The sequence below is a fragment of the Podarcis pityusensis genome (genome assembly GCF_964106645.2).
Source record: "Podarcis pityusensis genome assembly, chromosome: 5".
NCBI lineage: Eukaryota > Metazoa > Chordata > Lepidosauria > Squamata > Lacertidae > Podarcis > Podarcis pityusensis.
In genome coordinates, this window is record NC_138032.1 from 82,559,805 (window position 1) to 82,582,266 (window position 22,462).

At 46.1% G+C, this 22,462-nt stretch overlaps 1 protein-coding gene and 1 long non-coding RNA gene across 6 annotated transcripts in view; one reads left to right on the forward strand and one right to left on the reverse strand.

The window, feature by feature from the left end:
* Positions 1-11,666: 11,666 nt before the first annotated feature.
* LOC308477473 lies at positions 11,667-12,515 on the reverse strand. The gene is made up of 2 exons (XR_013986579.1): positions 12,264-12,515; positions 11,667-11,899 (listed from the first exon to the last, which is right to left on the reverse strand). It is a non-coding gene; the product is annotated as an uncharacterized lncRNA (long non-coding RNA).
* Positions 12,516-13,093: 578 nt separating this feature from the next.
* Positions 13,094-22,462, forward strand: part of LOC308478240 (uncharacterized protein) — a 60,466-nt gene continuing 51,097 nt past the window's right edge. For 4 of the 5 annotated variants that reach the window (XM_081007684.1, XM_081007685.1, XM_081007686.1 and 1 more), the window contains exon 1: positions 13,094-13,197. In XM_081007684.1, coding sequence (XP_080863810.1) covers positions 13,191-13,197 — 7 coding nt within the window. In that variant the 5' untranslated portion in view covers positions 13,094-13,190. Of the gene's footprint in view, positions 13,198-14,233; positions 14,323-15,662; positions 16,267-22,462 lie in introns of those variants that run through there. The other variant, XR_013986913.1, reaches the window with a different exon arrangement.

Genomic DNA, 22,462 nt, shown 5'->3' on the forward strand with positions numbered 1-22,462 from the left:
GTTTGTTGTTGTTGTTGTTGTTGTTGTTGTTGTTGTTTTTCTCCACTCCACTTGCTAAATAAATCGTTCCCACCCTTTCCATGGGCATTTGGCACTTGGGCCTTCTTCCGCTTTTATTTTAATTTTTGTCACGATATAAACAGGAAGCAGACATGTTGCTATGGCAACATCCAGAGGTTACCACTAACAGCAAATGTGGTGAACACTATTTGTAGGCAATCCATGATTCAAAATGTTTGTTGAACTATTCAACATAACAGATTAATAGAAATCAAAGCGGCAATAACAAACAAGGCATTAAGAGTAAGAGGCATTATACTGTTTGCTGCAGACAATTTCCTCAGATCTAATTTAGTTGTTCATTTGTTTTGTCTTTCGATTCATAGACATACTTATTCTCATTTCCACTGCAGTAACCTCCATGTACAGATACTCACAAGGGGGTTAGCAATTGCATTTTTTTTTCTTTGTGCATTTGTGCAGTTCTCTTTCTTCCCTAGAAGTGCACTGTAGATCTACTAATCAGAGTATGAAAGAAAACCAGTGCTGTTAGAACTGTCAGGAGGCCAGTTGCTAATTTGAAAAAGAATGGACAAAGATAAAATTGTTCATTTTACTTAGGGGCAAGCACTCATCAATAACCTTACCTGTCTCTCAAGTCTCTGTAACCCACGGTGGGCAACCTTTGGGCCTAATCAGAGGTCTTAATTTGGCCTGTGAGGCTATTTTCCCCAAGCCACTCATGTCCGCCCCACCCCTGACATTGTACGTGATACTGGGTGTAAGACAGGCGAAGGTGTGTCCGTCAGCATGTTGAGTCCAGTTGCAAGTGGTTTGTGTTGAAACTATTTGCAAATGGACTTCATAGCCAATGTCTCTCAGTGCCAGTCAACTGACGGGCACTAAGAGGCATCACTTTGAAGCCTAACACTTACAGCTTTTCCTGTAAATTACCTGTCCACTCATGAGAATGCCACATATCCTACTATGCTAATGACCAGATTGCCTTTGAAGGAATAGTTGGGAAAGCAGGATACAAACGGCTTAGGTAATAATTGACACTGTGAAGCACTAGAGGATTTAGTGGCAGCGGCAACGAAAATGAGCAACATTTATGCCTAGAATGACCGACAGTCTCTGGACTGGCAGCTGAACTGTTTTTCAAGGTCTGGAGCTAATATTGGCTGAGCTCTTTAGAACCAAGATGGATAGGTTGTCTCAGACTATTGTGCTTAAACTAATAATGCCATGGCTGGGACCGAGCCCAGTGAGATACCTGGACATAGGCATGCCTAAGTCTCAGAGCTCTTTTCCAGCACCGAAGGAAACAGAGTTGTAGAAGCAGTGGGCAGTGGATTGCCTAGGTGTGAAAGATATGCTGATGGTATGTTGGTGTGAACAAGTGCTAATCTGAGGATTCTTCAGAGTAATTTTCCTCTAAATTTGTGAGACGTAATTCTTAAATTTTCAGGCTGAGCATGGAGAGAAGCGACTGCTCTCTCTTGTTTTCTCCCATACCCCTTAAACCAATTTCTCCATATTAAAGCCACAGTCAGGAGCCCTATGTAACAAAATGTTCTTTTACATTGGTGGGGGCCTACGATCTCCCCTCACCTTCCCCCCCCCCTACACAAACACACACACTATATCTGGAGCAACACTGCGTAGCAACAAAGGCAATATGGGAAAACATGGCAGCCCATAGGCAGGTACACCCCTCTGTCAATGGTACCTCAGACTGTAGTTCCATTTATTTTGCCTCACAGAAATTAAAGGGAGGGCATTGTGATCTGAGAATGCCTCCCATCTGCATAGCCCATTTCTTGGCCACAAATGTGTATTTCTGGCGTGTGACAGAGAACTGGATTTTATAGACAGGAGACACAGACAACCACTGGAACTGAGAGCACGTTTGTCTTATCCGGCTGTATAGTTCATTGATGTAGGTATATAGAGAAACAAATACACAGAGATATTTAGATGCCATTCCTTCCCCGTAAACAACTAAAATCTCTCTTTGCCAGCCTCCTTTCCCTCTCTCATGCTCTCACTTGCTCCCTGGGGAATATTTATTTCTCAGTGGGTGGAATTATTATGTTTGACTTGGCAAGGCTGCAGCAGCATCACATGGCTTCTAATGAAAGCCCAGAGTGCTGTTACTATTGTTGGTCGCCAGTTGTGTCATCCAAATGGTCTCACATGTCAGGAGCAGGTGTCTCCGCTGCTGTTATAAATAAAATAATTTTCGGCTGGGCCTCTGATTTAAAGCGAAAGGAACAGAAAGCAGCCTAAGAGCTCCTCCCTTCACCAAAGCAGGCAGGCAGGCAGGCAAAGCAGGAAAGCCATCCGTTTGGATTTAATACACTAAGGAAGGAAATACATTTTAATGTCAATTTAGCTAGGAGTAATGTGGAAAACAATTATATTGGCAAAGTTTTAGGCTTCTAGTGGCAAGTCGACGATGCCTGAGGAGAAAGCAAGGAGGCACCCAATGATGATACTCCAGTGATGTCATCTCACTGCACCTGATGCAATGACATCAACTGGCTGCCAGTTGATAAAATCAGTTGGATCAACACAATGGGATGTGGCTGTATGATGATATCAAATAAGGGCTGTTGAGAAGGGAAGGATATTTTAACAGAATAACCCAACAGTCTAAAAAAGTGACTAAAGTTACCAAATACAGAATAATAATTATTGTATTATTATTTTTATTATTTGTAACCCATCTGACTGGGTTGCCCCAGCCACTCAGGGTGGCTTCCAACAAATATAAAAGCACAACAGAACATCAAACATTTAAAACGTCTCTATACAGGGCTGCCTTCAGATGTCTTCTATTTATCTCCTTGACATCTGATGGGAGGGTGTTCTACAAGGTGGGTGCCACTACCGGGAAGGCCCTCTTTCCCTGTAGCTTCACTTTTTGCACTAAGGGAGTGGCCAGAAGGCCATTGGAGCTGGACCTCAGTGTCTGGGATGAACGATGGGGGTGGAGACACTCCTTCAGTTATACAAGACTGAGGCCGTTCAGGGCTTTAGATGTCAGTACCAACACTCTGAATTGTGCTTGGAAATGTACTGAGAGCCAGTGTCAATTCTTTAGGACCGGTGCTATATGGTCCTGGCGGCTGCTCCCGGTCACCAGTCTAGCTGCCACATTGTCGATTGTCGTTTCTGAGTCACCTTCAAAGTTCACCCCATACAGAGCACATTGCAGTAATCAAAGCGGGAGATAACCAGCACATGTACCACTCTGGCGGCACAGTGGTCTCAAACGGAGTACCAAATGGAACTGGTAGACAGCCGCCCTGGACACAGAATTTACAGAGGCAGTGTTTCACTGAGTTTTACATTCCTCTGCTCAGAAATACGGATTTTGTCAGTTAACGGCGTTTGCTTCAAATGCGAGGCAAACACTGCAGCCCCCAAAGTTCCTCTACACCTCAGATATTAAACTGGAGAACAACCTGGCTCCAAGCTCTCTCTCCTCCCACCCCCAGTTATCCCCATCAACCGTGCAGCTTGCTGCTCTGAAGCAATGGTGCTATAGCAGAGGACCATGTATGTGGGATGGAGAGAGCTGGGAGAGGGGCAAGGAGGAAGTACTCAAATTCTTTCCAGAGAAGGTAAACAAGGAAAAACAATATACAGGGGCTGACATTTTGATGATGACATTATGTGGAGACTACAAAAAAAAACTTGCGTGCATGGGGATCCCATAATAAATTCCCATTTCAAAGTTGATTGAGATGAGATAACAACTTGGTCCTGGCTACCCGGTGCACTTCAAACCTAGAGAGATCTGAACACACATCACCCAAATCCTGCATGCCATCTGCTACACCACAGTGGATCTTTCCCTTGGGATAACGCCTCTTTGTTCTCCGCCTGCCCCCACCCACTGAATGATTAACATTATGATGATGAAAGTAATCTTTAGCTGGGCTAATTGGCCTTCATTTTCCTCCCATCCCCATGATCCCATGCTTCTAAGGGTAATACCAGATATTATAAAGACAACCAGCTGCTACCAGATAACACCACCAACCTGTGTGTTTCCCCACACCCACTGATGCCAGAGGCAAGACAGAAAAGCACAGCATTGTGACCTCACAGTCACATTCACACCATACATTCAAAGCACTATTATACCTCTTAAACAGTCACGGAGAATGCTGGGAACTGTAGTTTGCTAAGTGTGCTGACTTTGTGGAGCTACAAGCCCCTGCACCCTTAACAAACTACATTTCCCAGCATTCTCCATGCCTGGAGAATGGTATAATGCTGCGGTGCCCTGTCAGGGACTGTGCTGAGGAAGGATGCACTGAAGAGGAATGGTGTGAGCCTCCCTCTGCTCCTGATTCGGATCCTGAATCTTCCCAGGAGCAGGAGGAGAGCATCAATTTAGAACAGTGGTTTGCAGAGGGGCATAGTTCAGAAGGCAGAAGCTGGGAAATACTGGATGGGGAACAGCTAGGTGAAGGAACACTGGAAGAAAGAGGGTTTACAGATTCACAGTCTCTGGACAGCATTTCTCCTCTCAGCCCAAGGTCAAGAAGAGCTCAGAAAGTCTCAGAACAGAAAGTGCAGATGGTATAAAATCAGATTACAAGACGTAGCAGTGAAGTAGATTAATGGGGACGGAAGGGGGTGTGATTCTTAATTGGGAGCATCACCATTTCTAGGAGATGTGTTCTTTGTTCTCTCACTCTGATTATTAACGTTTCTAACTGGTAAGACGTTCCTTTCTTTGGTCTTCTTAACTACTGCCACGGAGGAAGGAAGCCAATTCCCCAAAGCCTGACATGACTTGAATTTATGGTGCGGGTGTCACAAGCTGGTTTATGCTAAACATTATTAAAAAAAGAGGGCGAGAAAGACAAGGAACAGCAGTGTCTCCAGACCATCACTACTTTCAACAACATGCTGGCAAATTCAGCTTATACCTCCTGCCACCCCTGAAAAATAAAGAATTCACATTCCTTGTTGATTGGGAGGTCTTGCACAACAAAAAATAAGCAATGGCTGTAAGGAAAGTGATAGTGAAACACAGTGGAAAGTGTGGGATAATAACACTTGCTTGGACACAATGTCATCTAACTTCCCTGCATGTGAATGAGAATGAATGCTCATTAAATAGCCATCATCACCTGATCCACCGGCAAACAAATGAGGATGGATTCTCAATAAATGGGGAGCTCCCCATGTCTCTGCCACCATCTGGATCAACCCAAAAGTGATGTGTTTTTATCCACAAAGTGATCAGCCTCCCTTCTTTTATTTTATTAATGGAAAAGGAAGATATGTTATTCATCTATAAGTCACATGGGGCCTCTAACTGCTCAAATAAACCTTTCTGATGACCCGCAGGAGAATTGGAAGGCAGATATTTCCAGATACGTCACTAGGCTGCTATCTTTGCAGAAGACCGGGTTCTTCATTGTTTTAATTGAATAGAAAGGGAGGGTGACTATTCATTAAGCAGGAAGAAGTGTGTTTGTATTTGTGGCAGCACTGCGCAGAAAATGTCTCCAGCATTCTCTCCCACCACACCCCTTCCCCGCTTTCCATCCACCGAGAAGGAAAGCTTAGAAAATTATCCAAGTGGGGAGAAAATGTTGGTGAAATTCATAAAGGTGCGTGCAGTGGTTTTGCTGCGCTTACCTTACCTCTGAGATGGCTGAGGGGTGTTTGCACAGATCCTTCATTTTGTTCTGCAAATCATCTCACCAGCGGTCTGCCCTCAGCAGCCTTCCCAGGAACCCACCATTTGAGTCCAGGGTACGACACCATGAGGTAACTCTTCCCATGGGGCTTTTCAGATCAGGGAGGGCAGGCTGCAGAATGAGGAGGCTGCAGAATGCTGGATAAATGTTTAGCGGAAAATAAAACCCCCACACCACCCTCTGCTACTTCTCAGCTATAAAATAAGCTCAGAATCCTGTGCCCACTGAAATAAATAAATAAATAAATATACTCTAAAGTGCTCTGAGGAGGAGGCAGAAAATTGGAACCCTCTTCTGATGGCAGCAGCGTGCGGGGGGAGGGGCATTTGAGAAGTGCAGGTTTGGAAACAGCACTAATTTTTGTTACTACTCCAGAACAGAGCCTGGTGGGATTTGCATTCTGAGTATCGAGAACCAGTGTGGCGTAGTGCTTAGAGTCTCAGACTAGGCCCTGGGAGATCTGGGCTCGGATCCCCACTTGGCCACGAAGCTCACTGGCTGACCTTGGACCAGTTACATTCTCTCAGCCTAACCTACCTCCCAGGGCTGTTGTGCGGATTAAATGTTGGAATATACTCGGAGTCGAGTGTGGCTTTCATGCTCTTTATTCAGCTCATAGTAGTGAGGAATGAAAGTTCCCCCAAAGTATCTGCTTTATATACATTATTTACACAATGGGCCGCACATGATTGGCTAATTCTGGGATTCTTCTGTAGGCCAATCAGGTTGCGGATTCACTTCCACCTGGAGCTGGATTGGGTGGCTCCTGCGGACCAGTCATACTGCTGCATTATTCTAGGACCAATCAGACTGCTGCATTCTGGACCCTATTGTTCTAGGACCAATCAGACTGCTGCATTCTGGACCCTATTGTTCTAGGACCAATCATACTGCTGCATTCTGAATCCTATTGTTCTAGGACCAATCAGACTGCTGCATTCTGGACCCTATTGTTCTAGGACCAATCAGACTGCTGCCTTTTGGATCCTATTCAACTCAGTACATAATAAATGTTACCCTATATGCTTCTCTCTCCTCTTGAGTAGCTCCATGCACAGCTAGCCAGGCACTGCAGAGGTGGCTCTGGTGCCAGGTTTGCCCTTTCCTCTGTTCCTGTGGACCTAGGGAAGATGCTGGAAGTGAAGGTCACAGACTTTGGGCTTTCAAATTTCAGCGGTGCCTTGGGCGATGCCAAAATTTGGTGCCCCCCCTACCTCTTGCCTTCTGTTCTAAGTCCTTGTTGTGGCGCCCCCTGTGGCACCTTCTGGGATTGGCGCCTAGTGCAGGCTGATTGTTCTTTAGTCGTTTAGTCATGTCCGACTCTTCGTGACCCCATGGACCAGAGCACGCCAGGCACTCCTGTCTTCCACTGCCTCCCGCAGTTTGGTCAAACTCATGTTCGTAGCTTCGAGAACACTGTCCAACCATCTCATCCTCTACCATCCTCTTCTCCTTGTGCCCTCCATCTTTCCCAACATCAGGGTCTTTTCCAGGGAGTCTTCTCTTCTCATGAAGTGGCCAAAGTATTGGAGCCTCAGCTTCACGATCTGTCCTTCCAGTGAGCACTCAGGGCTGATTTCCTTCAGAATGGATAGGTTTGATCTTCTTGCAGTCCATGGGAATCTCAAGAGTCTCCTCCCCTAAATCCACCTCTGAAAACTGGGGTGGCGAGCTCCTGGTGTGGGGCAGGGATATGTGGTTCCATCAACCTTTCAGGGTCACTGCCAGTGTAGAGATCTGCTTTCCTTTCTGAGCAGATCTCTGGTTTGAGGTGCAGACAACACTGAATCCTGACACCTATCTTTATGGAGAAATAAGCAGACAGAAGTAGCAATTAAAGCTTGTCTCCATCTCTTGACAGGCATGTTTTTGTAGCTTAAGCAGACTGCAAAGTGATTTGCATTCCAGCGGCTGAGTCACCAGAATGGCATTGCATCCTTCGTCAACAAGAAACATGGCTTGAATATTGGAGGAAACCCCTTCCATTCCCTCTGCCTCTCCCCACACTTCCTCTCTCCTGGAAGATAAATCCTAGTGGGTAGAAGAAGAGTTTGGATTTTATATCCTGCTTTATCACTACCCGAAGGAGTCTCAAAGCGGCTAACATTCTCCTTTTCCTTCCTCCCCCACAACAAACACTCTGTGAGGTGAGTGAGGCTGAGAGACTTCAAAGAAGTGTGACTGGCCCAAGGTCACCCAGCAGCTACATGTGGAGGAGCGGAGATGCGAACCCGGTTCCCCAGATTACGAGTCTACCACTCTTAACCACTACACCACACTGGGTAAAAAGAGGCACCCACCCATCCCATGATCTACATCAACATAGTACAGGTTCCCACATATACAGTGGTACCTCAGGTTAAGTATTTAATTCGTTCCGGAGGTCCGTTCTTAACCTGAAACTGTTCTTAACCTGAAGCACCACTTTAGCTAATGGGGCCTTCCGCTGCTGCTGCGCCGCTGGAGCACGATTACTGTTCTCATCCTGAAGCAAAGTTCTTAACCTGAAGCACTATTTCTGGGTTAGCGGAGTCTGTAACCTGAAGCATATGTAACCTGAAGCGTTTGTAACCCGAGGTACCACTGTACACACATCATGGGGGACCTGTATGTATGAAGGAGATATCACAAATCAAATACGGCACCTCCCATCACCTCAGATGGGGGCTAGGAACCAAAATGGCAAGCTATATGGTTGCAGCAGTGTCTCAGGGCATATCTGTGATGGGGAAAATAGCACTTAATAGCAGCTCTTAAAGGTATAGGAGCTTCTCAGAGTTTGGACTGGCAGCCCCGTAGCCCAATGATGGAAGCAGCATATTGGTTCCCCTCCCAGGGATAGCTTCGTGGAGCTCACCATGAAAAGGGAGACAAGAGGAATCCACGTTGCCTTTCTCAAACAGAACCCAGAATAAATTTGCAAGCCCTCCTGCTGGGCAGCTCACCTGGCGCTCAGATATTTTCTTAATCAGTTCAGGTGCCACTCACTAGGGAGCAGTTTCAAGCAGAGAAGCAGCAGGGTGTGTGTGTGTGTGTGTGTGTGTGTGTGCAGGCGTGTGCTTAACCCTTTCATCACCAGTTGCTCTAGACATATGTCTATCCTCAGAAACAGAAAAGTCCTTCTGGAAACTTGTAGGGAGAAAACCAAGGAGGGGAGCTGCAGATAGAGACGGATGAATGTGCCAGCTCAGTTCTCTCGGTTTCTGATTTTTCCAATCTTAAATTCGGTTTTCCACATTTACACAGCAACCTGCATTTCCCCCCCTGTTCTCGTGAAAATCCACCAACATTTTAGTACAAATGTCTCCTAATAAAATACATTTTGTATGCAGTTTTGACTAATTTATGCAGGCCATTTTCCCTGATATAATGCATTTTGTATGCTATTTTAATGCGACTTCATGCATATTTCCCCCAAATACAAACATTTTTTGTACTTTCTGTTTGGTTGGAGAACTGCATCACAAAATTAGGAGCGGTGCAAATTTTAAAGGATGGCTGGGTTTCAGATCACATACTGTTTTGAAAAGCGCAATGTTTGCATTTCGCAATGAAATGCAAACAAAATTCATTTTTGCCTCCTTCCTTTGCTGCAGTAGAAAAGCAATGTGCAGGGAAAGGGTTAAGCCCTTCCCTTCCACCACTCCCAGAGCAACTTTTCTCTAACAAAAGTTTGCCCTAGGGCTTTGCAATGTGTGTTTTCCTGGACTTTGGGGGAAACTGTGTCATGGGCTGTGGGGACGCGGGTGGCGCTGTGGGTTAAACCACAGAGCCCAGGACTTGTAGATCAGAAGGTCGGCGGTTCGAATCCCCGTGACGGGGTGAGCTCCCGTTGCTCAGTCCCTGCTCCTGCCAACCTAGCAGTTTGAAAGCACACCAGTGCGAGCAGATAAATAGGTACCACTCTGGCAGGAAGGTAAACGGCGTTTCCATGCACCGTTCTGGTTCTCCAGAAGCAGCTTAGTCATGCTGGCCACATGACCCGGAAGCTGTATGCTGGCTCCCTCGGCCAATAAAGCGAGATGAGCGCCGCAACCCCAGAGTCGGTCATGACTGGACCTAATGGTCAGGGGTGTCATGGGCTTCTCTCTCCATGGAGACTCTCCTGGCACCAACTCTGTTTGTATTTTGTTTTACGGTGCTGGGTGAGGATCCTTCTTACTTTCCAAGTTTTTAAAATACAGACAACCCCCTGATCTGCACGGGGGTTGTGTTCCTGGCCCCCGTGCGCGTCGTAACAGTGTGCATATGGACCCCCACCTGTTATGCCCCATTATACCCCCAATTACACCCTCAGCCTACTCTCTTTCAGGTCCAAAAAGACCCACACATCAGCCGCTGTGTGTCGCTTGAAAGCACACAAAAATGTTCGATGCTCGTAGTTTCTCACAACCATTTAAATTCTTGTTGTGATTTTTTAATTATGGCTGCCGGTTTGTACCAATAAAAGATTTTCAGTCCACTTGTTGTTATTTTAATATTGATTTATTGATTTATTATTTGACTTATACACTGCCCTATACCCGGAGGTCTCAGGGCGGTTCACAATAAGACCACGACATATAAAATCAAACCAAAAGCAGTAACCCAATAACCCGCCCCCCCAAAAAAAAATTCTAAAAGGGTGTTGGTTGTCAATAAGATCAACCAAAGGCCTGGATAAAAAGGAACATTTTTGCTTGGCCCCTAAAGATGTATAATGAAGGCACCAGGCGAACTTCCCTGGGGAGAGCATTCCACAGACAAGGAGCCACTGCAGAGAAGGCCCTGTTCTTGTGTTGCCACCCTCCGGACCTCTCGAGGAGGAGACACACGAAGGAGGGCCTCAGAAGATGATCTCAGGAACTGGGTAGGTTCATATGGGAAGTGACGGTCCTTGAGGCATTACGGTCCTGATTTGACTGGGTGAAATGACATGAGAATATTCACCACAAAGGGAGAGACAGAAATGAGAACGACAATAATCAACAACAGTAATAGTGGCTGAGAATGCAGGGTATTTCTTATTTTGCTGGGACAGTTTCTTGTTGTAAAGTGAAAGGTCCTGTTGAAGAAAATTCTTGTTTTGTGTATGAGGAAGATGACAGGGAGGACATGTCCTTTAGGAAGGGGTATGTATTGCATTGTTACAGTAGACCTCAACTCTTTTGTTTCAGAACACACCAGCATTGCCATTGTTGGCATTTATGAACAAATGATCACTCTGCCGGTGTTCAGGAATTCAACTTTTCATCAGGCCCTGAGAGAATTTCCAGGTTAGTGTACTTCTATAGGTGTGTGTGTGTTTCAAAATGGAAAAATGTGGTAGAAGGAATATAAGCCTCTTTCATTTTAACTCCTGTTTCTGCAGCTTCCCACTTCTGAGAGCTGTTTTTGTTTGGCTTTTACTCACTTGAAATTCAAATTCTAGCAACAATCTAGTCTGAGGACAAGTTCTGCATGACTTGAAAATTTACATGCCACATTGGCTGGTCCTAATTAGAGTTGGGTCAAAGTTACTAATAGGATTTATTTGTTTTTGCAAACATTTTTGTTTATGCTGAACAGTTTTTCCCCTTTTGAGGATTCTTTTTTGCATTCCTGGCTAAAACGTTATCACCATCGTCATCATCATCATTGCTAAATTTAGGGTTGCCATATGTCCAGGTTGACAGCAGTGTCCGGGTAGAAATCTGTTAAACGTCTGGGGAAAACTGGATGTATAGCAGCCCAGGTCAATAACTTTGGCCAAAAAGTTGTCTGGATTTTCACTGTTTGAAATATGGCAACCCTAGCTAAATCACTCTTCCTTGGCCTCTCAGTGGTGTCAAACAGTCAAATCCAATTGGCTGTATAATGTCACAACCATACACAATGTCATCCAACCAGGAAGAAGTACAAGCCAGGGCACTGAACTTGGTCCAATGGGAACACAGAGAATGGCCCAAAGGCTGCTTATATGACGTTGTTTTTACTGCTATCCATAGGGGATTTTTTTCAGCTGGAGCTCATAAGAACTCATTCCCGGCACCTCTCAGATGTGCGCTATTGCTGTTCTAAGTTCTACCAGGAAGAGTTGCTGTGCTCACTAGGACTGGCCGCCTGAGCTGTCTTGTTTCTTCGAATAAAGAGTTAACTTCACTGATGCCATGTGAGTTCTTGCTAACCTGCTGCTGACAGGGGTGTGGCTGAGGAGAGTCCAGAGGAAAGAGAGTTTCAGAGGGCTGCATTTGACCCCTAAATCTGAGCTTCCTCACCCCAGAATCTGGTGTTCATCATGTACTGGCAATGGCCAAAGTTCTTCCATCTTGACTTTGTTAAAATGAATTATTCCCCACCAAAATTCGAAAACAAGCCCCCAAGCCCAGTTCTAAAATGTGGATACTGTTGCACTTACAATGATGAGACTGTCGTTTTATTATCTCATGCTCCATCATTTTTGTGAGTTTCGTTGTCAATGCAAGTATCCAACCAAGTGGTTTCCAAATGCCCCTTCTAGCTGGCTGTGGTCCCCTGCCCTGTTGTTGCTCCCTTCCCTTTCCCAAAACTTACCTAGCAGTGGCAGGAATAGCAGTATCAGAGAGACTTCCATTCTTCCCTCCTTCCCTGATGTTTGGAATGTTGCTACAACAGCAATGCCCCAGGGTGTAAGGAAATACGGAGACACAAGGGACATGAATCCTCAATATGGCCATCAGGTACCCAGAAAACAACATCTCCCAGAATCCTCGGTGTCTAGACTGCTGCCATTGCCAAGCGGAAATGGAAGGGGGTTGTGGTATCCACCAGTTGATTATAAGTTACGCTTGAGAGCCAGTGTGGTGTAGTGGTTAAGAGCGTCTCGTAATCTGGGGAACCGGGTTCGCGTCTCCGCTCCTCCACATGCAGCTGCTGGGTGACCTTGGGCCAGTCACACTTCTTTGAAGTCTCTCAGCCCCACTCACCTCACAGAGTGTTTGTTGTGGGGGAGGAAGGGAAAGGAGAATGTGAGCCGCTTTGAGACTCCTTAAAGGGAGTGAAAGGTAGGATATCAAATCCAAACTCTTCTTCTTCTTCTTCTTGAACTTCCTTGGGGCTTGGTCTTTGCTCATAATTAGTTGAGAAGCAAACTTCGACCTCAAACTTTATGATCCCCCCCCCCCAATTTCTGAACTAAGGCACCATGACTAAGGCCACAATAGATACATATAATAGAAACTAGAGCAACTGGCATTTCTTGACTCGATTGATCCTACAAAGAGATTGCTGCTCTTTCTCTGCACAATGGCCACCTTGCCCTGCCTGAGCAGGGGGAAGCATATTGCTGTTGCTAGGCAACCTCAGGACTCATCCTCCAATCATCAACAATGGGAAGTTGCTGGATGCTGTGGGCTCTGCAGTTGCCTAGCAGCAGCAACAACTTGTTTTTCTTCATCCCCTGGACCTGACAGTAGCCAAGAAGATTGAAAGTGCCGGTCTACCAGAGGCGATATCTGTAGCATGCTGGGTAAGTAATGAGAAAGGGGGCAGTGAATGCTCTGAGACGAGTTGGTGCTTCAGAGTGCTCTTTTTAAAAGTAAGGAGGAAGGGGCAGTGGCAACACTGGATCATGCTCAGGAGACGGTGCAGAATAATGGCATGTGGTGCGCAGAGCATCCCTAATGGGTAAGGTTGGACTTGGCACTGTAAAGAATTGCAATTAAGCCATTCAGCTGATCTTTCCCTCCTATCATCTTACAGAACTGACTCCCAGAGTAATTCCTCTATCTTTCTCTTCTCTTCTCTTCTCTCTCTTTCTCTCTCTATTAAATATAGAAACACAAATAAAACCTTATTCAATCAGGAAAGTATTCAAAACTCATAACAAATAATTGCGGCATGACAAAGTGAAATTGTTCTCCAGTGAGTCCCTCAACAGCAGTCTGTCTCCCCTCCTCCAACTTTCTTTCTTTACAGCCAAATAAAAGGAACAGATGTTAACAGACTTCTGCCAAAATTTCCATGAGCCCCATAGGCAGAGGGAGCAACTGAGTTGAGATGTCGCCATGGCAGAGTTTAATTCCAAAACTAATAAACAAACACAGGAAAACAATTAAAAAATGAAGTCCACAGGATGAATGCTGTGAAAATTGGCAGAGGGGATTTTTTTTTGCATCTTTTTTTTTTTTGTTTCAGCGATACCTTCCAAGGTCCTCTCTGTTATAATGCTTTGAAAAGAGAAATACCGGTAATTATTGCTTTTTTTCCCCCTGGATGAAATTCACTCTTACCTTTAGTGGAGATTTATAATTATTTCAAGGTGTTCTTTGCATAGCCAGTGGCTACTCAGCCTGATTGCTATGTTCTACCTCCACTGTTGGAGACTGTATGCATCTGAATGCCAGTTTCTGGAAACCAGAGAAGGGGGGAGCATTCTTGGGCCTAGGTCCTGCTCATGGGCTCCCCACACACATCTGGTTGACCACTGTGCGAACAGGAAGCTGGACTAGATGGGCTACTAGCTGGATCCAGCATGACTCTTCTTGATGCTCTTACGTTTTTAGAAAGAACATAGCCGGGCTGGCCCAAGACATTTTAGCACCTGAGGTGGACCAGGGAAGAAGGGGTGAGGGAAGAGCTACATGTCACTCATGTGAGTGAAAAGCGGCATAGAAATATAATAAATGAACATGAATGAATCGGGAACAAGGCGGTGAAGGAAGCTTGACCTTGGAATCTGCTGCCCCAGTGAATCACGCTGCCTGAGGCAGTTACCTCACCTTGCCTCATAGGTGGGCTGGCCCTTCACCCCCGCTGTCCTCTCTCTGTTGTGTGTGCACATGTGTATGGTGTCTCTAGAATAAAAAGTTGCACGGGATAAAGGTCCAAATGAATAAATAGAGTGGATGGTGATCATAGCTGTCAACCGTCCCTTATTTGGCGGGAAACTCCCTTATCCCAGAGCCGTTTCCCACTGCTGTCCTGGGTTGATGATGTCCCGTAAATTTCCCAGGTTTCAAAGGAAGCAGCTCCTCTCCCTCCCTCCCTGCCGGCCAGGGAGGAGGGAGGCTCCAACTGTGTTGCTTGGCTGTGTTGCTCACCCAATAAGGAGTCTAAGGACGACTGGGGGGGTGGAGCTTGCATACCTTGTGCCCGGCTGCGTTGCCTGGGGACTCGCTTTTGCTCAGCGCTTCCCAGCGTAGAGGTGACGGTGGTTTTCCTTGCTGCATCCCCTTTGCCGGGTTGCTGCGCTGTGGGAACCACCGCTTGAGGCTTCGTTTGGCTGCTGGCTGGGCTTTCTGCCTTTGGCTCGGAGGGGCTCAGAAGTTAAACATACCTGTGCTCGGAATCGGATGGATACGTCATTGACGGCCCACTCACCCTTGCTGGGGAAAAGGTTTGTCTGGAGCAGGGGCACATGGTGGAGGGAAAGGAAAGGCGATCTCGGGGGGGGGGGGCTTTTGGATTTGTTTTGGAGGCTCCTTCGATTGCCTGTTATGGGGGAAAGGAAAGGAGCTGGTTAACTAAAATGGCGGGTGATGATCTCGTGGCGAGGGGGGGGGAGGCTGTGTGTGTGTGGCTAGTTAATGCAAACTGATCCCTTATTTTGGCTGCCGATCACTTATTTTTGAGGCTGCTGGTCCCTTATTTTCAAATCTGTAAGTTGACAGCTATGATGGTGACCCTTAGAATTGGTGGTGCTACCGGCCACTCTCACCAGCAAAACCTGCTGCTTTACTACAAGAGAAGTGGCCTTCACAGCTAGTAATACTCCTGAAATGTGGCAAAGGACTGTAAGAAGGGCTATGGCAATGAGGGAACTTGCCTCTAATTGCCCCAGGCTGTGCTTTCCAACCTATTCCTAGTCACTCCCTCCCTGTGTTTCCTTCCTTCCTTCCAGCTCTCTGTACAACACACAGCGAATGGAAATCAGTAAACCGTTCCCTTTATTATTTCCTTCTCCATGTCTCTCCCCTTCCCCTCCAACCCCAGGTCACTTTTACTTGCCAAACAGCACCCACTTTCTGTCCAATAGCGCTCTTGAGAGAAAATGGCTAAGTTGACTTGTAGGAAGCAGAACTGACCATCAAACAGTGAGCGAGAATGGTGTTGAGCAAGGAAAGGATGAAGCAGATACAAAACACTGCCCCATGATGCTGCCATTATTTCACATGCATGTGCGCTGAAGATCGGGCATTAAAGTTCATTCCTTCGGCCAGTAAAGGGTTGCAGAAATCAACAAATGAGCCTGTGCAAAAATGAATGTGTTTGGTGCTTGGCGCATTCAAATTCAGATTCCCCTTCCCCTTTATGCAGTCATTCCCCTCTATACCAGCTTCCTCACTTATCCCTTAATTCCTTTTTCTCTTTGCACACACAGACATTTGTGTACACATTTCATTCTCTTTCCTTTTTCTTGATATACACACCCACATTAATCTCTTTACACAATTAATGTTGTAATCTTCCTTTCTGTCCCTTGCAGCATAATCCTATGCATGTTTACTCAGAAGTATGTACTTTTAAGTTCAACGATAATCTCTCCGGAGCAAGAATATATAGTACTGGGGGCAAACAGGGACAGTATCTCACATGTCTTTATTTTATTACATTTACATTCCAGCTAGGGTTAGAGGATAAGCAAACTGCTCAAATTTATACCTCTTGGTCTGGGACATAACTATCATTCAGATATTGCGTTTCTTTGAATTTTACAAAACTGTATTCAGCTTAAATATATATATATATTAATGCCAAAATGCATTAGAAGTGTGTATATTAGGATAAAATACATTAAGAAATGCATACATTGCGATTAAATAGGAAGTTAAATGTGAATTTTCATGTAGGTTTTTCAAGTTAACATATTACCTGGTTAATACAGAAACATGGTAGAATTGATTTATGAATGAATTCATGCAAAACTGACACAGGCTTGAAATAAACTGGTCCATTCATCCCTAATCCTATCTCCCCCCCCCCCCCCCAAGAAAGTGGTATACATGATGTGTGCTCCCTTTCCCCAATTTATCCTCAGAACAATGCATTGAGGTAGGTTAGGCTAGGATATATTACATAGACTTGAGGTGGGTGATTCTCACTATTTAGCCACCATAGCTGAGTGGCATGATAGGGAAGGGGCAGAGAAGAGAAACTGGTACCCACTCTTGCCCACAAGTTGATGACAGGGCTCCTGAGAGTGTGCAGTGGAGGCAGGAGACTGGGGAGTGACCCAGGATAGGGGACCAGTAATTGATGGGGTTTGGCACTGCCTGCAAAGGTGGGGGAGGGAGGGAGAGTTGGGGCAGTCCGAGGCAGAGGGAGGCACGCAGGATGTGGCAGAGGAAGAAGGGATGGCTCAGGTGAGGAATGGGTCCGTAGCTTCCCCACTTTTCCCTAGAACCAGGAGGGGCTTGAAACGTGAAGAGCAGTGTCGACTTTTGTGTAGGGGAAGTCTCAGCTTGTGGGGGAAGGTATATAAGGTACATAAGCTGGCAGAGAGGGGAGGTCTCCCTGTTGCTGCATGTACTCCACAGGGTGGAGGACTAAGGGACAGCTGCCTAGTGCCTAAAAGTGCATACCCTCCAATATTTCCATGGAAATAGGGCCATCCCATTCCATAATGATAATTTTACTATTCATACCCCACACATCGTACTGGCTTGCCTCAGCCACTCTGGGCAGCTTCAACATATATAAAAATGTGGGTTACATACGCTTCAGGTTACAGACTCCGCTAACCCAGAAATAGTACCTCAGGTTAAGAACTTTGCTTCAGGATAAGAACAGAAATTGTGCTCCGGCGATGCGGCAGCAGCAGGAGGCCCCATTAGCTAAAGTGGTGCTTCAGGTTAAGAACAGTTTCAGGTTAAGAACAGACCTTCGGAACGAATTAAGTACTTAACCCGAGGTACCACTGTGTGTGTGTGTGTGTGTGTGTGTGTACACACACCTTCCCTGTACAGGATTGCCTTCAGATGGCTTGGGGGTCAGGTAACTCCATACCCTCAAGCATGTGATGGCCTGGGAATCCAATTCAGAGGCTGAACCGGGGGAATACCAGCCTGCACAGGAGTCCCCGCCTCCAGGGCCGGCTGAACTGGGGCAGGGCCTTGATTCTGAAGTGCCTGCACCTGTGCCGGATCCTCAGGAGCAGGCACCAGGTGAATCCACTCTGGCTCCGGAGGTGGTTGAGGACTCAGTGCCTACAGGTGAGTCTCCCCCTGGGTCCAGTAACCCTTCAGCCTCTCCTGAACTGCAGAGGCTTAGGGCAGAGAGGTGGAGGGAACTGGTTTCTCCCAGGAGGAGTGCTCGCCTTAAGGCCAGGAGAGGCGGGTCTCCTGGGGGCCGGGACCGCCCCTGGCCTCAGAGAAGATAAAGGCCAGTCAGCCCGGTCCCAGGTTGCGGGAGCAATGTCGTTGAAGAGCTGTTTCGGCCAGCACCCAGTCCGGTTCCCTCAGAGTTCCTGTCCTTGCCCGGCTCCTCGCTATGGACCCTGCTTCACCCGTGGAGGACTGTCTGCCGACCCTCAACTCAGGTCCTGGACCTCGCCCCACAGTAACCTCCCCCCTGGACCAGCACAAAGCATTTCTCCAATGAAAATAAGGTAAAGGTAAAGGGACCCCTGATCATTAGATTCAGTCGTGGCCAACTCTGGGGTTGTGGCGCTCATCTCACTTTATTGGCTGAGGGAGCCGGCGTACAGCTTCCAGGTCATGTGGCCAGCATGACTAAGCCGCTTCTGGCAAACCAGAGCAGCACACGGAAATGCCATTTACCTTCCCGCCGGAGCGGTACCTATTTATCTACTTGCACTTTGACGTGCTTTCGAACTGCTAGGTTGGCAGGAGCAGGGACCGAGCAATGGGAGCTCACCCCGTCGCAGGGATTCAAACTGCCAGCTTTCTGATTGGCAAGTCCTAGGCTCTGTGGTTTAACCCACAGCGCCACCCGCGTCCCTCTTAATGAAAATAGGGACATCCTAAGAAATAGTGGGACATTCCGGGATCAAATCAGAAACTGGGACAGTTTCTCTACATCAGGGACTTCTCTGGAAAATAGGAACACTTGTGGGGGGGCATGCAAAGTAACGTAGGAGTTGCTGCAAGTGCTTCTTTTGTCAATAAAGACTTTGCTATCAAATGTGTACCTTCCTTAGCTGGGGTGGCTCAGCGCATGCATGGAAACAGTCCATAATAACCAGTCAAGCTTCCCCACAACACCCACTCAAACGAAAAGAAAGAGAACTATTCATCATCTCTAATGGGAACCGTACAAGTACAGCTTCATTTCATTCACGGATCTGTAGACAAGCCTGGAAATCTAACAATGGCACAGACGGTTCTCGGTGTCTGCAGAGACAGCCTTTACATGCAGACATTTGACGCACTTGAAGGGAGTCTATGCGAGAAATGAAGTGGTTGCGCCCTCGAGCTCTGTGCCCGCTCCTTCCCATTCCCCTCGACACGCACACACCTCAAACCAGATGTTCTCCACCCTCACTGATACCCTTTTGGCTCCCCTTCCCCGCAAACTGCATCCTGTTTCAGTGTTTACTATCCATATGGGCAAAACACACACACACATAAATACTAGGCATAAATCTTTATATATACAGCATAATATCGAGATCTCTCCAAGGAAGGCATCCTGTTAGCCTCTAAATCTATTTCTTTTAATCTAATCTTCATCTGTAATGGTTTTTCTGGCTGCAACCCGAACGGAAACATCTTGGCAGGTGGGAAAGAATGAAAACATTCGAGGTTTGTTTCGAAAGGTTTTCCCAGGGAAGGCTGGCGTTTCTAGTTTCCACCAGCATGGCAGCACCTGCAAAGCCCATGAAATACGGCAGGCGCCTGGGACTTGACCCTGCGATGCGAGCCAAGAATCATACAGATGGGAACTCACTAAAACCTGAACATAAAGATGTCAGGAGCACCTTAAAACCATTTAAAAATGGCAGGATTGAGAGCTGGATTAGATACAATAGCAGGCAATCAGATGGGGGAAGGGACAGGAAGCTTTTTAAAAGCAAAAATGGGGTGTGCAGAAGTAGGGAGATGCACCCTTTTCACCCCCAAGAGAAAATGCATGGAGCTGAGATCTAATAATAATTGTATTATTTATACCCTATGCATCTGACTGGGTTTCCCCAGCCACTCTGGGTGGCTTACAGCACATAAAAAATTGTAAAACATTAGACATTTACAATTTTTCCAATACAGGGTTGCCTTCAGGTGTCTTCTAAAAGTCAGATAGTTGTTTATTTCCTTGACATCTGATGGGAGGGTGTTCCACAGGGAAGGTGCCACTACTGAGAAGGCCCTCTGCCTGGTTCCCTGTAACCTCACTTTTCACATTGAGGGAACTGCCAGAAGACCCTCAGAGCTGGACCTCAGTGTCCAGGCTGAATGAACAGGGTGGAGACACTCCTTCAGGTACATTTTTACTTTATAGGAGTGGTGTGATTGTTTTTCCCACCTGGCTCTGACCCACATCGCTCCTGTCCTGTTAGATTGGGGGAGATCACAAGGGAGCTGCTGATAATTCACTTCCACCAAATGCCAGTGTCACTCCACACAGAGGAAGGTCGTGGTGATGGGGTAGGATGTAAACATGCTGTTTTCCTCCCCGCTTTGCATTAGCTGGATCCATAAGAGAAGCAGCATCTACACATCTGCAAGTATTGGAAAAAATTGTTTAGGGTCTGCATTGGCTCCAAACATCCATTTCCCACCTGTCCCAATGCTCTTACTCAGTGCTTTTTTCTGGGGGGACGCAGGGGGACGCATACCCCTAAACATTTTGTGAATCTAAGTTTGGCCTCATTGAGGGGCAATATTTCAATATGAGTAGGAAAATGAGAGTACCCCTAAACATTTTTTTGGGGGGGGAGCACTGCTCTTTCTGCTTCACAGGGTTGCTCTGGGAAGAAACTAGGTGCACAGGTCAAAAGTAGTTTGCATGCTAACATGCGGCATCAACAGAGCAGGCCAGACCCAGCACCCAGTGGCCTTACTAAATGTTAAATAAGCTACAGTGGTGCCTCGCAAGACGAAATTAATCCGTTCCACGAGTCTCTTCGTCTAGCAGTTTTTTCGTCTTGCAAAACAACCCTATTAGCGGCTTAGCGGATTAGCGCTATTAGCGGTTTAGCGGCTATTAAAGGCTTAGCGGCTAAAAGGCTATTAGCGGCTTAGCGGCTTAGAAAAAGGGGGGGGAGCGAAAAAAAATCTCAAGACTCGCAAGACATTTTCGTCTTGCGAAGCAAGCCCATAGGGAAATTCGTCCTGCGAAGCGCATCGAAAAACGGAAAACCCTTTCATCTAGCGGGTTTTCCGTCTTGTGAGGCATTCATCTTGCGGGGCACCACTGTACAGTGAAATTGATGTTTCCCATGAATAAGTAATCCTTCATAGAAAAAAGGTCCCCCACTCCTGCATTAGAAGCTCTAGCAGGCCAACTCCACCGTTCTCTCCCCACCAACTAGCCCCCTTGACTTCCCATCAATTCTGGAAGTTAGAGAGCAATAGTCCTTGTGGGGCCATTTTGTTGGTTTTTAATAGTTTTAGTTAAAGAATAAAAGCAGAATTCCCTGGATGACTTGATTCACGTTTGGGGCAAGTACTTTTTTGTTGAGAGAGACCCACCAGAGATTTAAAATTACAAAACATGCAGCAAAGTAAAGCATGGGAATATAGACTGATAGGGCTTTAAAATATTCCCTTCTAAGTTTCTTCCAAAGTTTTCCACTTCGCTTAGCGTGGAAAGAGAAGAACTCTTCAAAGGTCAGATTGGTGTGCTTTTCCATACAGTAGCCAAAAAGACAGGCAGTATAACTTAGTTTCAAAAATGGTAAGAGTTTCTAAATTATTTGCATAGAAACACCAAGATGGCTTGCTAAAACCATGCGGTCTGGGCTTGGAGCAACCAACACAGACAGCCTTACTGGTTGGTTCACATGGTGGGAAAGTGGGAGAACAAAGAGTTTGGAAACCGTTCCTCCCATGGTGAGGGTGTGTGACTTAGCTACGCCTGGCAGGACAACTTACTCTATGGTCTTAACCCCTTCATGCATTAAATAGAAGTAAGCATGTTGGTTATATGATGCCCAAAGAATCCTGGGAACTGTAATTTATTCCTTGCAGCGCTATCAGCACACTTCACAAACTACCGTTCCTAGGATTCTTGAGGTCCATGCTTTAAATGCATGGTGTCTATACAGCTTCTTACTAAATGTTTCATAGTTCTTTTTGACCACTGCACATGATCAGTTCTTGATGGGCTGCTTGGAGAAGGGTTGCAAATTTTGATGTTTTGGGGAGGGTGGCATTCACCATCTGAATTCATTATCGCAGGGTGTTGTTACTTAGATTATAATTCAGGGTGTGTGTTCTGTAACTTTACATCACTTCTTGCTTGATGGTCCCAACTGTATTATAGAGCTCAACCATTCAGAATAAGTTCGGTTTTGCAGCAAAACACATTGGTCCATGAAACATGGATGTTGATTGTCCTCAATATTAAAGATTAACCTTTTTTTATTTAAAAATTGGGCACAATTTAGCTAAAGGGAAGCAATTTCCAGTCCCATTGTTTTCATTGCACGAAATATATGTATTTGCTGAACTTTCCACTTGAAAACATTGAGCCTACATAACTCCAGCAGAATTGTGCCTGGAATTTTCTTTTAAGGTTGGAAAGTTGGGACATAATGTGTTAAATGACGTGTGATGACCGGACATAAAGCAGCATCCCAGTCCAAGGATTTTCAGTCAAGCTTCTCTAATTGC